Genomic DNA, 15,900 nt, shown 5'->3' with positions numbered 1-15,900 from the left:
TGTCTCCTTTACATAGTCTTTCAAATCAGGGTTTGCAATCAATGTTAGCTTAGTAACAAAGCATTCAATATTCACCGTTAGATGAAAACCTGATTTAGATTCAAGCTAATATTTCTCAATCGTTAGATCGAAATAACTTGTTACACACACTTGACAATGCACGCTTCTAGGTTTGTTAACCGTACCCAAACGTATGCACTTGTTGGTTCAACAATAGTTAACCAAAGGTTAGCCATATGAGCATTTCATATTAACCACGTTCTTCTTCACCATAACTAGTTCAAATGACTTCAAATGAACTAGTTAGAGAGTTGTTCAATTGCAAGGAAATCTTATGTACTACACAAGACACAATTGAAGCAAAGATGATTTGATTCACTTGAGTCGGTTCATGAACTTTTATAGCCACGGTTTGCAAAATGCATTCCTTAGTATTTTTAAGTTTAAGTTCAGAAATCATCTTCAGATATATAACCTTCTCAAGTTCGCAGACTAGGTTCGCGGACTTAAGTTACCGGGCAAAGTTTACAAACTCCAGCAGAAATTCTCGGGTATGAGAACTTCGCCGGTTCGCGGACTGAGTTCGCGGACTTAGCTTTACGCAAGTAGTTTGTCAACTCCATCAGAAATTCTCGGGTTTGAGAACTTCGGCAGTTCGCGGACTTGGCTCACGCCATTCTTCCGGTTCTCCTGATCAACAAAGTTCGCAAACTTTGGTTCAAGGAATAGGACTTATACATAAATGTGTTTCCACAACAATGCTTATGTCCACCATTGGTTATGTAATCTAAACTCTTATTTAAATCATTGAAACATTCTTAGAGGATGTTATATAGTTGTTACACCATTTCTCGTCAAAGCAATTTTCAAGATGATTGAAACATATCATGACTTTCGTCACATGGTAAAGATAAACTTAATCGAAGAGAAAAGCTTACCAACATATATTTCGAGATATAGATAGGCGAGGTATACTTGGCTCCAAAAATACCAAATGTGTATAATCAAAGTCTATATATATAGCATACGACTTCTTGTTTCAAAGAGTAGGAGATAGAGTAGACAGACTTTTGAGTGATAGATAAGTTCAAGTCTTCACATACCTTTTTTTCGAGAAGTTCCGCCGGTTCCTTGAGTAGTTCTTCTACTTGTATGATGAATCTCCATGAAGTCCTTGAGCTCAACTACACTTTCTATCCTAGTCCGAGACTTAGCTATAATAGACTAGAAATCAAGACTTATAGTTTTGATCACTAACATTGACAAACATGCTTGAGATAGCAACGGATGCGAGTTCTACCGAGCAATGCTCTAACAATCTCCCCATTTGTCAATTTTAGTGACAAAACTATCAATACATATGGAATACAAAAAAGATAAAGAAACTTTAGTAGCTCCTATTCCACATGTCTAATCTTCAACATTCCTCGAAATCTTCGTCACTTCCAAGTACTCCAATGATCCCAGAGGTTGTAAGTTTAGCATCACCGATGTTGAAGATCCGTAGCTATAACAATGAGAAAACATAGTTCTCGATCATTGTTATACAGTGTCATAGTATTATTACACAGCGTCAAAGTTCAATTATATCACAACTTCAACAATAATCCTATGGTAATATGTATCACTCCCCCTTAGTCAATACTCCATCTCACATGGAAACCACTCCTCCTTACATAATGATCCGAAAACCATATGTATTTGTAGTATGAACTACATATTAATTCTCCCCCTTTTTGTCAATAAAATTGGCAAAGGTACAAGCACGGGATCATAATGAAATTTCCGAGAGAGACATTTCATGACAAAAGGAAAAAAATACATACCAACTAATTTAGATACAATCACAAAGCCGAAGCTAAATGAATTCATCAAGGAGTTTAAAGATACAAGATAACCCCTCTAAAATTTCACATCCGCACACCCCTAAAGATATGACCATTAAGCACAAGTTCAAAAGAAATCTCCCCCATTTGATATCATTCCCGAAAGAACAACAAGAGCGAGATTTCAAAAGAAAAGAAGGATTTTTATTGGACACCAAAACCACTGGAATGATTTTTATATCCAAAAACTCAATTATATTAATCACAAATAAACCCATGATTAATTTAATCGGAATACACAATCAAATTAAACACAAGAGGTGATCAATTAAATTAATTGTGCTCAACATAAGAGAACTTATGGAGACACGAAAATACTCAACTAGATTAATTACAAGAGAACCCATAATTAATTTAATTGGAATACACAACCAAACTAATCATAAAAGTAATCAATTTAATTGTTATTTTTTTTGCTCGACATAAGAAAACTTATGGAGCAATAATTAAATAACCAAACAAGATGATTAATTTAGTTCAATATGCTCGACATAACATATCTCACGGAACACCAACTAAGCTAAAAGATCAACTTGGTTGTATAGTGCTCAACATAAGATATATTACGGAGCCTCACAGTAATACATAAAATATGGATCAGGGATGATCAATACTGCAGAATACACAAGGATTCATTCTATCTTCAATCACTATTTGCATAACGACAATTAATAGACATAATCCTTGAAAACAAAAGATTTAAACCTATCTTCCATAAAATGTTTGACAATATAGGCTTAAATTTTGTATTTGTCAAAAGTCTATTCATTCTTTTACCAGTACGTGAATACTGAACACGAACGACTTTACTTTTGACAAAGTATGGGACAAACACAGTTCACGGACGTAAACACCAATATCCCATAACAAATTGCAATATATCAAATCATAAAGATTAATACTGCAAAAATATCCTCCTCCAAATATTTTTAGAATTTAAACCAATAAACCTAAAAAAACAACAAGAAGATGAAACATAATAGCTATGTGTAGTCACAATCATTGCTATTCAAAGCACTAGTTATTCTTCTAACTAAATCAAAAAGAAGACATATTAGGCAACAAATAAAACAAGCTAACGGAAAACAGACTCCAGTGCTATTCCGAACATGAACTAAGATCATATAGACGGTTCTGGATCCTCATGAGTCTTAAAGTTTTCAAGCATGACGATAGCATCCTCTGCACCTTTGGAGAGAAAATCCTTGTTGGGAAGTTCCTTAACACGGGTCTTCATGAGAACAAGGTCAGAGTTAACCTTTTTCAACTCCGTTCTTACCACATCAAGACACTTCATTGTACCATCAAGTTGTTGTTTTGCATCCTCAAAGTCCTTTAGGAAGTCAAGAACTACATCTGACGAAATCTCTTCAACCTCATCTATATCCGAAAGAAACATAAGATTGAGGAAAAGATCCTTCAACTTCAACAAAGGTTCTCTTCTCTTTATCGAATTCAAAATATACCGCATTATCAACAAAGTCTTCAGGTAAGTCCCAAGAGCAGGAAGAAGAAGCCATCGATAACAAGAATCCTAGAATGAGAAATTCAACTCAATAGGATGGGTATATAACTAAGAGTCGAGAGACTTAGGGTTCACAAGCTTGGTCCATGAGAGACCACAAAACCATTTGTGTACCCGTAAGAGGATGGTTCACAAAGCCCGCATGAGAAAGTCCATGCATTTTAGAATTCAAAACCACGTTTGAAAGCAAAGCAAAAAACAAGAGAGAAATGAAAAACAAAGAAATACTCATGTAAAAGTGTTTGACTAATTATCCATCTAAGAACGATAAGAGATTAGCTAAATAATCAGTGACACTTTACAAGAAGTATACCTAAACAATTCTCACTTAGTTAGGATTTCACAAGTGAGATTTCAAACTTGTGATTATTTAACACAACTACGAGCCATTGGATCATTAAATAAACATTGCTCTTGGTTATTCTTTTCCTTATGAACTGCTGGAGGAAAACCATTAAGATGTGAATGGAAATCATAAAATTCATCCTTACAGAATTATGACTCAGAGAGTTAATTCTTACCTGAAGGAAATCGGCTTTTTCCTGATACCTTGTTCACATCAAATGTATTATTAACTCCCCTTTTAACGATAGAAGGAATCTGACCTTCTCTCAGATTGTTAAGACATTTGTTCTGTGTCAGAACATTTAAGGAACTTATAGAATCGACTTTCCTAGAGTTTCTCATTTGTCTGACCGGTCCTTTTGAATCACAAAAAGGACATACCTCCTGAACGTTCGAAAACACTGTCTTCCGTGAAGGTTTTCTCCTTTCATGTGATGTGCACCATTTTTGACAAGAGGGTATATGCACATCTTTACCGCAAGAAGAGGACACTGATTTTTCTTCTGGATCTTCCCTAGTCACAGTAGTAATTGATGACGAAGGTCTAGAGAACTTTCTGAAACATCCTTGAATTGAGAGCTTGTCCAAGTGATGTTTAATTTCCAAATATCCCTTTCAAGACTCGCCTTAAGAAGAGATAAAGGCAAAACTTCAGAGTTTTTGGAACTGTAGTCTCTTATTTCCCCAAGAATAATTTTGACATGTTGTTTCAATCGATCAGCTTGAATTTTAACATAATTTAACATAGTTTCACATTCTTTAGATGTTTCCCGTTCATTTAGAGAGATAGACTCTTTTGAAGGGTAATTGGAATAACACATGTCGTAGTCTGTCTGTCTTGTTTGAACACAAGGTTCGTCTATATTTGAGATTTAAGAATCTTTCTCTTTAATAGAAATAGACAAGACAAAACTTTTATTTCTGGTGACACGTTTGTCAGAGATAGTACTCTTGTCCATAGAATCAGATCGCTACAAACACAGACTTGTAAGGTCTTGAACGTGTTTGCCTGCTCTGATACCAATTGAAAAAGCGGGGGTCTAATAACACCACCCAATATTTCTCTTAGCAATATGTATGGACTAACTCGAATATACTTTTAAGAGAATCAAAAAGACTCAATCAATTAAAAGTATATCAACGAGTTTATATCTCTCTCTTGATTTGATTTACTCAAGCAGGAACTGCGAGTTCTAATCAAATGCAAGGAATAACTTGGATGGTACCAAAGACCAATTTCCAAGGATCAATAAATGACAATCAAGAACCAAAGGTTGGATTACTCTAATTGATGATCTAACGCACAACCTGTATTATTTCAATTATAAAGATAAAATAATATAATGCGGAAATTGAAATAACATAGACACAAGAAATTTTGTTAACGAGGAAACCGCAAATACAGAAAAACCCCGGGACCTAGTCAAGATTGAACACACATTGTATTAAGCCGCTACAGACACTAGCCTACTACGAGCTAACTTCAGACTGGACTGTAGTTGTACCCCAATCAATCTTCCACTGATCCAAGGTACAGTTATGCTCCCTACGCCTCTGATCCCAGCAGAATACTGCGCACTTGATTCCCTTAGCTGATCTCACCCACAACTAAGAGTTGCTACGACCCAAAATCGCAGGCTTTGACAATAAACAAATTTGTCTCACACAGACAAGTCTATCAAAGGATCAATCTGTCTCCCACAGATAAACCCTAAAGGTTTTGTTCCGTCTTTTGATAATAATGATCAAGGTGAACATGAACCAATTGATAATGCGGTCTTATATTCCCGAAGAACAGCCTAGAGTTATCAATCACCTCACAACAATCTTAATCGTATGGTAGCAAAACAAGATGATGTTGCAGAATCACAAACAATGAGACGAAGATGTTTGTGATTACTTTTTATATCTTGCCTATCGGAGATATCAATCTCAAGCCAATCAATCTGATTGTACTCGTACGATAGAAGATGCAAGATCAGATTACACAACTACGATAAAAGTAATATCGGTCTGGCTTCACAATCCCAATGAAGTCTTTAAGTCGTTAACCTGGTATTAGAAGAACAAAACCAAAGGTTAAAGGAGAATCGACTCTAGCACGCAAACTAGTATCACACGTAAGATGTGGGGATTAGTTTTTCACAATACTAGATGTCTCCTTTACATAGTCTTTCAAATCAGGGTTTGCAATCAATGTTAGCTTAGTAACAAAGCATTCAATATTCACCGTTAGATGAAAACCTGATTTAGATTCAAGCTAATATTTCTCAACCGTTAGATCAAAAACTTAGCTTGTTACACACACTTGACAATGCGCGCTTCTAGGTTTGTTAATCGTACCCAAACGTATGTACTTGTTGGTTCAACAATAGTTAACCAAAGGTTAGCCATATGAGCATTTCATATTAACCACGTTCTTTTTCACCATAACTAGTTCAAATGACTTCAAATGAACTAGTTAGAGCGTTGTTCAATTGCAAGGAAATCTTATGTACTACACAAGACACAATTGAAGCAAAGATGATTTGATTCACTTGAGTCGGTTCATGAACTTTTATAGCCACGGTTTGTAAACTGCATTCCTTAGTATTTTTAAGTTTAAGTCCAGAAATCATCTTCAGATATATAACCTTCTCAAGTTCGCAGACTAGGTTCGCGGACTTGAGTTACTGGGCAGAGTTTACAAACTCCAGCAGAAATTCTCGTGTATGAGAACTTCGCCGGTTCACAGACTGAGTTTGCGGAATTAGCTTCACGCAAGTAGTTTGTCAACTCCAGTAGAAATTATCGGGTTTGAGAACTTCGGCAGTTCACGGACTTGGCTCACGCCATTCTTCCGGTTCTGTTGATCAAAAAAGTTCGCAAACTTTGGTTCAAGGAATAGGACTTATACATAAATGTGTTTTCATAATAATGCTTATGTCCACCATTTGTTATGTAATTTAAACTCGCATTTCAATCATTGAAACATTCTTAGAGGACGTTATATAGTTGTTACACCATTTCTCGTCAAAACAATTTTCAAGATGATTGAAACATATCATGACTTTCGTCACATGGTAAAGATAAACTTGATCGAAGCGAAAATCTTACCAACACATATTTCGAGATATAGATATGCGAGGTATACTCGTCTCAAAATACCAAATGTGTATAATCAAAGTCTATATATATAGCATACGACTTCTTGTCTCAAAGAGTATGAGATAGAGTAGATAGAATTTTGAGTGATAGATAAGTTCAAGTCTTCACATACCTTTTTGTCGAGAAGTTCCACCGGTTCCTTGAGTAGTTCTTCTACTTGTATGATGAATCGCCATGAAGTCCTTGAGCTCAACTACACTTTCTATCCTAGTCCGAGACTTAGCTATAATAGACTAGAAATCAAGACTTATAGTTTTGATCACTAACATTGACAAACATGCTTGAGATAGCAACGGATGCGAGTTCTACCGAGCAATGATATAACACTAACCATGGTATTGATTGGTAGTTGATAAGGGTCAAGAGAGAATTTCGAAAGCAGGAAGGAAGGGGTTCGAGTTAGTCAAGGTTTTTATTCGAGTTTACTTGGCCGGAAGAGTAATCCGTTGCCATGAGTTCAATGGTTGTTTGTGAAGGGGATTGAAGTGATTCATAAACTAAGAAATACACGGCAGGTTGGTTAGAGTTTGAGGAGGTTCTGAGTCTGTTTTGGCAGCAAGGAAACAGAACAAAAATAAGTAAGTTGTTGTCGTTCAATTGTGAATGAATGGAAGAGATTGAGCGGTGATTTATAGTTTGGATGAGATTAAGAAACTTGGTTCTCAATCCAATTTGCGATTGCAGGATAAAAAAGCTATAAAAGAAGACCTAAGCCTACACACAAAAATCATCCCCATACCCCGTCTCACAACTGTTTCCACTTCCAACAGAGAGGAGCTTTGCTCCTCTCCATCTGCATACACCACCATCATTTGTTGCATCATCACCATTCCATCCCATCACCAGCATAAACCAAATACCAACTGTCCTGTACATGACATCATCCACAGCTTCATCTCGACTAACTGCACATAGTTCTTAACCCTCCATCAGTTCCCATCTCGTGACCAGCCTCCACCAACATCAGCTGCTCGTGAACGCGACTACCACTTCAACACAACACACCAGTATACCTCCACCTATTTGCAGTGAGTTTGAGCACACCACAATCCATCTTACCAGTCTGGGAAATCAAAAGAGGAGAAGAAAACTGGACCTGTACCTTAACTGTTACCACCAACAACAAGGAGCAGTGGCGCAGCGTAGAAGAAGACCACCAACATCTTGGTTTGCTGTCGTGGTTTGATTTCGAATATCTTTTATTTAATAGATTATTTTTCTTTGATTGGTATTACCATGAACTCCACTGAGATGTCTAGCTAAATACTTGTCTGGTTATGGATTATTTCGAAACTATGTGACTTGAATTTATGAGTTAATCTTTCTTCTTATATTGTTTTATTGTTTGTCTTCTACGACGATTATGACCATGAATTGTTTGCAGGGTGTTTGAGTGGCCAATTAGATATCTTGATTGCGATACTAATGCTAGATTTTAGAACCGTAATCCGTAATTGTTATGGTAATATAATCATAAGTAGAGAAATATCAACGTTGCAATGGGATGTTGTGGATTTTGATGTGTATTTGACAACCCTAAGTTAACATGTCGAACTTACGAGCATGTGGTTAGGATCAATCCGACTCATAGAACATACCGGTTAGTTAAGTTACACTAGAGTGCTTATTCAAAGTGGCTTGATTGACTAGACACGAGTAGAGAACTTATTCTACGAAGTGGCTTTTGGATTTTAATGGACTTGTTGAACTTATAACTTGTCTAGTGGAGAAAGAACCCCTAATCATTCTCATCCTCATTGTTTACATTCATATTTGTTTTGTAGTTTTTGCGTTATTCATATTTTCAGAAATTAAATCGACAACTTTAGCTCAACTCTCCCTTAGGAACGAACCTGCTTATTCGTATGCTACTAGTTAGTTTAAATAAGAGTAAGGAATATATCTTTTGTGAGTTTGACACCTCATCAGTAGTGCAGTGGTAACACCATTTGACCAGGTGAACGCTGGTTCGGAGTATCCCAAATCAATAAGCGCTTTGTCAATCAAATTCTCAAACTCTCTGTTAGAATATATAACTATTTTTATTACTACCACCCTTTTTCTCAGCTCTGCAATGTATGGAATTCATATATACAATAACACACCATAGATGATTGATGTTGTTTACGTAATTTGAAATATGAGATCAGGAGGGGTTTCTATTTTCATGTTAAGGGGGGACATAAATACACAACAAATCCCATTTAGGGTTGAGAAGTTCAGTTGTTTGACAGTGGATTAGATTTTGAGTCATAGGGATAACCTTTAAATCGATATTGTCTTGCCACAGAAGAGCAATACCTCCTGCTCAACCAACTACAAGAAGGAAAACAAAATTAGAAAAACCTAATGAAGTGAATAACTTACTATACTTTTGATGGGATAATTTGGTTTCATACAAGAATGCAATAGAAAGATTGCAAGACTTAAGGAAACTTCTGAGATGATGAATTGTCGAGTTGTTTCCTAACCCTTGACAGTTCCATGAATAGACTAACATTGATCTTGTGGATGATTATGAGAAGCCACCACACCCTTGTTACTTGTTTTAGATGAAATTTGTCTTGCCTTAGATCTCTGTTGAACTTCATCAATATCCATTTGGGATGGACATCTGTTCTTCCATGCAATAAATTCTTCATCTTTATTCTGGTTACTCTGTGAAATTCTCTCTCCAGATTCTCTTCTCCACTTTCTGATACTCATACCGGAGCTTTGCGATTCTTCGGATGCTGAATGGGAAGCTTCTGATATTGCTATGTGCTCAACATCGACATTATCATAATTTTTCTTCACCTCATAGTTAGGGATTTTGACATGGTCAATCAATTTCTTATCACCTTGACTAATTGGGTTCTCATTTTTTTTTGAAGGATATCTCATTTTGATTACCGTTCGGTTGAAAACTTTACCAACTATCTGGGTGGTTATATCTCTTTACTTTGAAGCATCTTGTATCTTTAAGGGAATATTATACGTAGGGGCTTTGATTACTCGACCCCTTTCTATTACCACCACCACGCCCAACACACGGGTCCCTTCCAGTATACCAACTTCTTTTGTATTCTGACAACACAGGTGTGACGTGTTTGGTTCTTCAATTCTCATCGAAAAATTATACCTAGGATTTAAGGTATTAATTGCCTCATCATTGATGACCAGTCACCTCATTCGATTTGTCTGTTTTGATCCCTAACGAAGTTGGTAGAATCGATGCCGAGTCTGACATGCCTCTCCATATGTCATTCTATTGTTGTTGAGACATGGACTGTGATGGGCACGTGTTGCTTCTTGATCCGTTCGATTGATCAATCAAATTTTGATTATGTTATACACTGATAGCCGGAGTAGTTGCATGAGAACTAGCCCGAACCTCTTTTGGTTTGAAGTTAGCTCGTATAAGATCAGAGTTGTTAGAGCACTGCTCGGTCAAACTCGCATGCGTTGCTATCTCAAGCATGTTTGTCAATGTTAGTGATCAAAACTATAAGTCTTAATTTCTAGTCTACTATAGCTAAGTCTCGGACTAGGATATAAAGTGTAGTTGAGCTCAAGAACTCCATGGCGATCATCATACAAGACGATGAACTACTCAAGGAACTGATGGAACTTCATCGACTAAAAGGTTTATGGAAACTTGAACTTATTTATCACTCAAAAGTCTATATACTCTATCTCTTATCTTGAGACAAAAGTCGTTTTTCTATATAGACTTTGATTATACACATTTGTTATTTCGAGCCGAGTTTATCTCGCTTATTTATTTCTCAAAATATGTGTTAGTAAGCTTTCGCTTTGGCTAAGTTCATCTTTACCTAGTGACGAAAGTCATGTTATGTTTCAATCACTTTGAAAATGGCTTTGACGAAAAATGGTTTGTGAATAGAGCTGTCAATTAGTAACCCGGCCCGCGGGTTGACCCTAGCCCGACTTGTTTCAACCCGGCTTGGATGGGCTTGTTTCCTAAACGGGCCGGGCTAGGTCTATTATATCTTACCCTAATAGAAAACAAGCCGGGCAAGGTCTAACCCGCGGGTTACCAGCCAACCCGTTAAATTATGATAATAACCTGTTATCGGAGGTATCAGTAGTATTTCACCTGCTACCAGGTAACCGGGTACTTCTCATTCTTATCTAAGTTTTCTAAAGAAAGAGAAATCATAAAACTTCTCTTCAAGTTTTAGATCTGGACTGGAGGCAGAGCCGCAGAGGTATTCCGTATTCGTGTTCGTCTCTTTTTCTAACTTAAAACTAAATAGGGTTGTTTTTTCTATTCCGAGTTCTAGATTAGAATCATTAGATTTTGATCTTTAAGTTTACTGTTTAACTATAATGATCATTTTTTTTTAATTTTCTAACTATTTGTTATTCTGTTTGATTTTCAGGGGTTAGGGTTAGGGCTTTACTCGTAATCAACTAACCAAGTTTTATCCTTTAGGTTGTTTTTTCACTTCTAAGTTATAGATTAGATTTTGATCTTTAAGTTTAACTTTAATGATTTTTTTTTTTTAATTTTCTAACTATCTGTTTGATTTTCAGGGGTTAGGGCTTTCTTTAGACTACCGTTGAAGAAGAATAGGAAAAATTGGCCGATGATTTAACTTCTACTTTCCTAATCTAGGTGAGTAGTTCTAAGTTTTTAATGCATAACTTGTTTTAAGTACTGTTAGGTGTTTGTGGAAATGATTCTTAGAACCCCAATCCCCTTTTCACGAATTTGTGTCATTTATTGTTAACTCATGTCTCTTAATGTCAATCTATCTCTTAATGTCAATCTATAATAAATTAATAATGCATAGCTTGCTTACGTTATGCTTGTGAATATTTATTTGAATTACAAAGGTTTACTGATTCTGAAAATGGAAATGAACTCCATATGCAGCATGTCAGAATCAGAAAGCACATGTTTTATTTTGGCTTACATGAAAGTGTAAAAAAGCATACTTTTGTTGGCTTTGCCTTTGCCAGTTTGGGATGTGTACTTGTTGGGATTTTAATTATTGACAGCTCTAGTCCCCTGTGATGTAGCTCAAGTCTTACTAATTTTGATTTTTGAATTCTTTATGTAGCTTCCTAAAATGTCAGTTGAAGAAGACCATGACGATGTCATGAGTGAAGAGGATATCACAGTAGTAGAGTCGATGACAATTCAAGAGCATGCTTCAAAGAAAAGGAAATTTACATCAAAAGTATGGAATGATTTTGATTGGTCACGAGACAAATATGGTAAAGAAAAGGCTACGTGCAAGCATTGTAGGAAGGAATATGCTTATGACAGTCAGAAAGGAGGAACATCAACTATGTCAAGGCATTTAAAGAAGTGCCCTAGACTGAAGGTGCAAGATGTGGGGCAACTTTTGTTATCTACAAATAATGGAGAATTGGCTACTCGTGCACGCAAAATAGATCAATCAAAGTTTCGGGATTTAGTTGCAAGACTAATTATTGGTAAAAATCTCCCCTTTAATTGTGTAGAATGGACTGAATTTAGGGAGTTATGTAGTTATCTGAATGTCGATGTTGAAACCATATCAAGGAATACTACAAGGTCTGATATTCTTAAAATGCATAAGTTCCAAAAAGAAGTTATTCGCAAGAAATTACAATGTGCTCCAGGTAAAATATGTCTAACATCAGACATGTGGACCTCCGTCAACACCACTGGATACATAAGTTTAACAGTACACTTTCTTGATCAAGATTGGGTATTGCAGAAGTTTCTTTTAAATTTTTCTCCACTGCCACCACCCCATACTGGTAAAGCACTTTCAGATAAGTTATTTCTGATGTTAAATGATTGGGGAATTGAAGGAAAAGTAACCAGCATCACTTTGGATAATGCTGCATCAAATACTTCATGTGTTAAGATAATGAAGAGTCGATTCATTGCAAGGAATGTTATGTCGGATACTGGGAAAAGAAACTTTCATATAAGGTGTTGTGCTCACATAATAAATCTTATTGTAGAGATGGACTGATAGAGATTGATCCAGCAGTAATCAAGATAAGGTTAGCAGTGAAGTACCTTAAAGGTTCACAAAGAAGAAAACAAAATTTCTTGGATACTGTCAGCGATTTAGGAATGTCAGTAAAGATGGGTGTTCGACAAGATGTTAAGACAAGATGGAATTCTACTTATCTTATGTTGCAAAGTTGTATTTCGTATGTCTTTCACTCATTTGAGGTTGGTGGACCCTGACTATGCAAGTCTCCTAATGGGGAAGAATGGGAGCAAATCAAAGTGGTCACGAAGTTTCTCAAGGTCTTTTATGACCTCACGACTCTATTCTCTGGAAACAAGTATCCTACTTCTAATTTTTATTTTGATGGGGTTTGTCAGATTAAAGTATTATTAGATCAAGAGACAACTAATGACATTGAGTTCATCAGAAACATGGCGAAGAAAATGCAAGAAAAATTTGCCAAGTATTGGAAAAAATTGAGTCCAATATTGGCAATGGCAGTCGTTTTAGACCCTCGATTGAAGTTTGAATTTGTAGAGTTTACTTTAGAAAAGGTGTATCCTGTTGAGCGTGAAATGAAGAAGGAAGTTGATATTATTAGAAAAAGGATGGCGGCACTCTATAAAGAGTATCATACGGCGTCAACTTTAAGAGGTTCGACAACCAATGAAACTCAGAATTCGGGTACTGTAAATGGTGGGAATTCTGGACGCAATGGAAGTGCTTTTATGCAGGTGATATTTCTTTAAGTTTTAACTGCTTGAACATTTCTATAACTGTCCATATAGAACTGGTAGTTAATTGTTGAAGTTTTTTGATGCAGGAATTTTCCGCGGCAAAAAAAAATGGTGGTCAACAATCTGACAAGTCAGAACTAGAACAATATCTAAGTGAGTCATCAGGATCAATGTCAACTGATTTTGACATCTTGAAGTATTGGAGAAGCCAAGAACTACGATACCCTAATCTTACAAGAATGGCAACCGATATTTTATCAATTCATATTTCAACTGTTGCTTCGGAATCTGCATTTAGCCTTGGGGGAAGGGTACTTGACAGATATCGCATCTCCTTATCACCTGAAAGTGCCGAGGCATTGATAACAACTCGTGATTGGATATATGGAATCGGTAAGAGGCTAAGTGTCTTGAGTAATATTTAAAATTAGTTGTAAGTCTATTTAACAATATATATGAGATTGATAATTACTTATTTTCAATTATATATAGGAGCTGCATCAACTGATGTTGAGGAAGTGAAAAATAATGATATTAGTGAGGATGTATTGGCATTTGAGCAAGCAAACAACAATGAGGCAGTAAGTTCTTATGCGTCTAATTAGTATCTGTACTTCAGCGATATAAAGCGGGTAATTATGAAAATTCTATTTATTTACATTAACACATCCTTTTGTTTGATATACTTTTTGCTGGAAATTACAGATTCATACTGGAGCATCTTGAAGTGATACACTTCTAGACACAAAATTACAAAGATACATGGAAAAAGAACATTTTTTGGGCACTGATTTAGGAAATATTTTGGACTTCCATATGATATCACCGTCTCCTATTTTTTTGTATAAATATGAAGGGAGACACTAACGATATATATTGTATATGTGACTGCATATGAGGGTTTAGGTTGTGATTCAAGATTTCAAAGTCTGTTCAGTAGACGGTAGCTTCGGTTCAGTACTTCAGTTTGTCCACTTTTGTATATAAAAGGAAAAACATAGATAATAGTTACTGTCACTTTGAGGATTCTTATATGAATCACAATCCTGGACCTATATCCTTAATTCCTTATTAATGAATATGATACTTTTTGTGCAGGAATTGGTTGTTATTATGGTCTCCTCTTCACTAGTGTAGTGATGAAGTGTTTTAGACTTTTAGTAGGTGATACTGTGGTAAACTGGTAGGCAGTAAAAGTGGAAGTTTGTATTTTTTTTTTGGTTTTATATATGTATGTAACTATGTCTATCTGTATTCCACTCCACAACTTTGGTTTGGTTCATTTCAATCATGTTTTAGTTGTATTGTGGAATCTGTAATCTGTTTTCAGTATGCACTTTTTAGTATTTAGACTTGTGGTTGTTTACCATATTCATATTTTTAGCACAAAAATAATAAAGTCAAATTTACCAGCCAACCCGCAACCCGTCAGAGCCAACCCGTCTAGGGCTAGGGTTGGGGTTTTGGGCTTGTACATGAACAATACTAGGGCTAGGGTTGACCCTAACCCGTCCATGGCTTGTCAAGCTAGGGTCGGGTTGACCCTAGCTTGCCCGTTTGACAGCTCTATTTGTGAATAACGACTATATAACGTCCTCTAAGAATGTTTGAATGATTGAAGTGAGAGTTTAGATTATATAACCAATGTTGGATATAAGCATTGTGTGGCAACACATATATGTATAAGTCCTTATTCCTTGAACCAAAGTATGCGTACTTTGTTGATCAGGAAAACCAGAACAAGAGCTGTGAACTCAGTCTGCGAACTGGCGGAGGTTCTCATCCCGAGAATATCTACTGGAGTTTTTGAACTCCTTCCAGGAACTTAAGACCGTGAACTAAGTCCGCGTACTTGATTAAGTTATATCTAAAGACGATTATTTGTGAACTTATAATTATATTAACTAAGGAATGCAATTTGCAAACCGTGGCAATAAAGTTCATGAATCGATTCGAGTGAATCAAATCGTTTTTGCTTCGATTGTGTCTTGTATAGTTATATAAGATTTATACAATTGAACTACTCTCTAACTAGTTCATTTGAGTCATTTGAACTAGTTATGGTGAAGAATAATTTGGTTGATATGAAAATGCTCATATGGCTAACCATTTGGTTAACTATTGTTGAACCAACAAATGTACATGTTTGGGTACCATTACACAAACCTAAAATCGTGCATTTCATTTGTGTGTAACAAGCTAAGTTTTCGATCCAACGGTTGAAAGATATTAGCTTGAATCTAATCAGGTTTTCATCTAATGGTGAATATTGAATGCTTTGTTACTAAGTTAACATT

General features: G+C 36.0%; 1 protein-coding gene across 1 annotated transcript; it reads left to right on the top strand.

The window, feature by feature from the left end:
• Positions 1-11,981: 11,981 nt before the first annotated feature.
• Positions 11,982-12,881, top strand: LOC113305702 (zinc finger BED domain-containing protein RICESLEEPER 1-like). Its single transcript, XM_026554715.1, has one exon. It carries the CDS (start codon positions 11,982-11,984, stop codon positions 12,879-12,881), a length of 900 nt encoding a protein of 299 aa, XP_026410500.1.
• Positions 12,882-15,900: the final 3,019 nt, after the last annotated feature.

The sequence above is a fragment of the Papaver somniferum genome, chromosome 8 (genome assembly GCF_003573695.1).
Source record: "Papaver somniferum cultivar HN1 chromosome 8, ASM357369v1, whole genome shotgun sequence".
In the NCBI taxonomy this organism is placed as follows: domain Eukaryota; kingdom Viridiplantae; phylum Streptophyta; class Magnoliopsida; order Ranunculales; family Papaveraceae; genus Papaver; species Papaver somniferum.
This window is presented reverse-complemented; position numbering and strand designations above follow the sequence as displayed.

What these genes read in the sequence shown, in the direction of transcription:
- LOC113305702 (XM_026554715.1), top strand. Translation starts at nt 11,982, where the DNA reads ATGTCAGTTGAAGAAGACCATGACGATGTCATGAGTGAAGAGGATATC.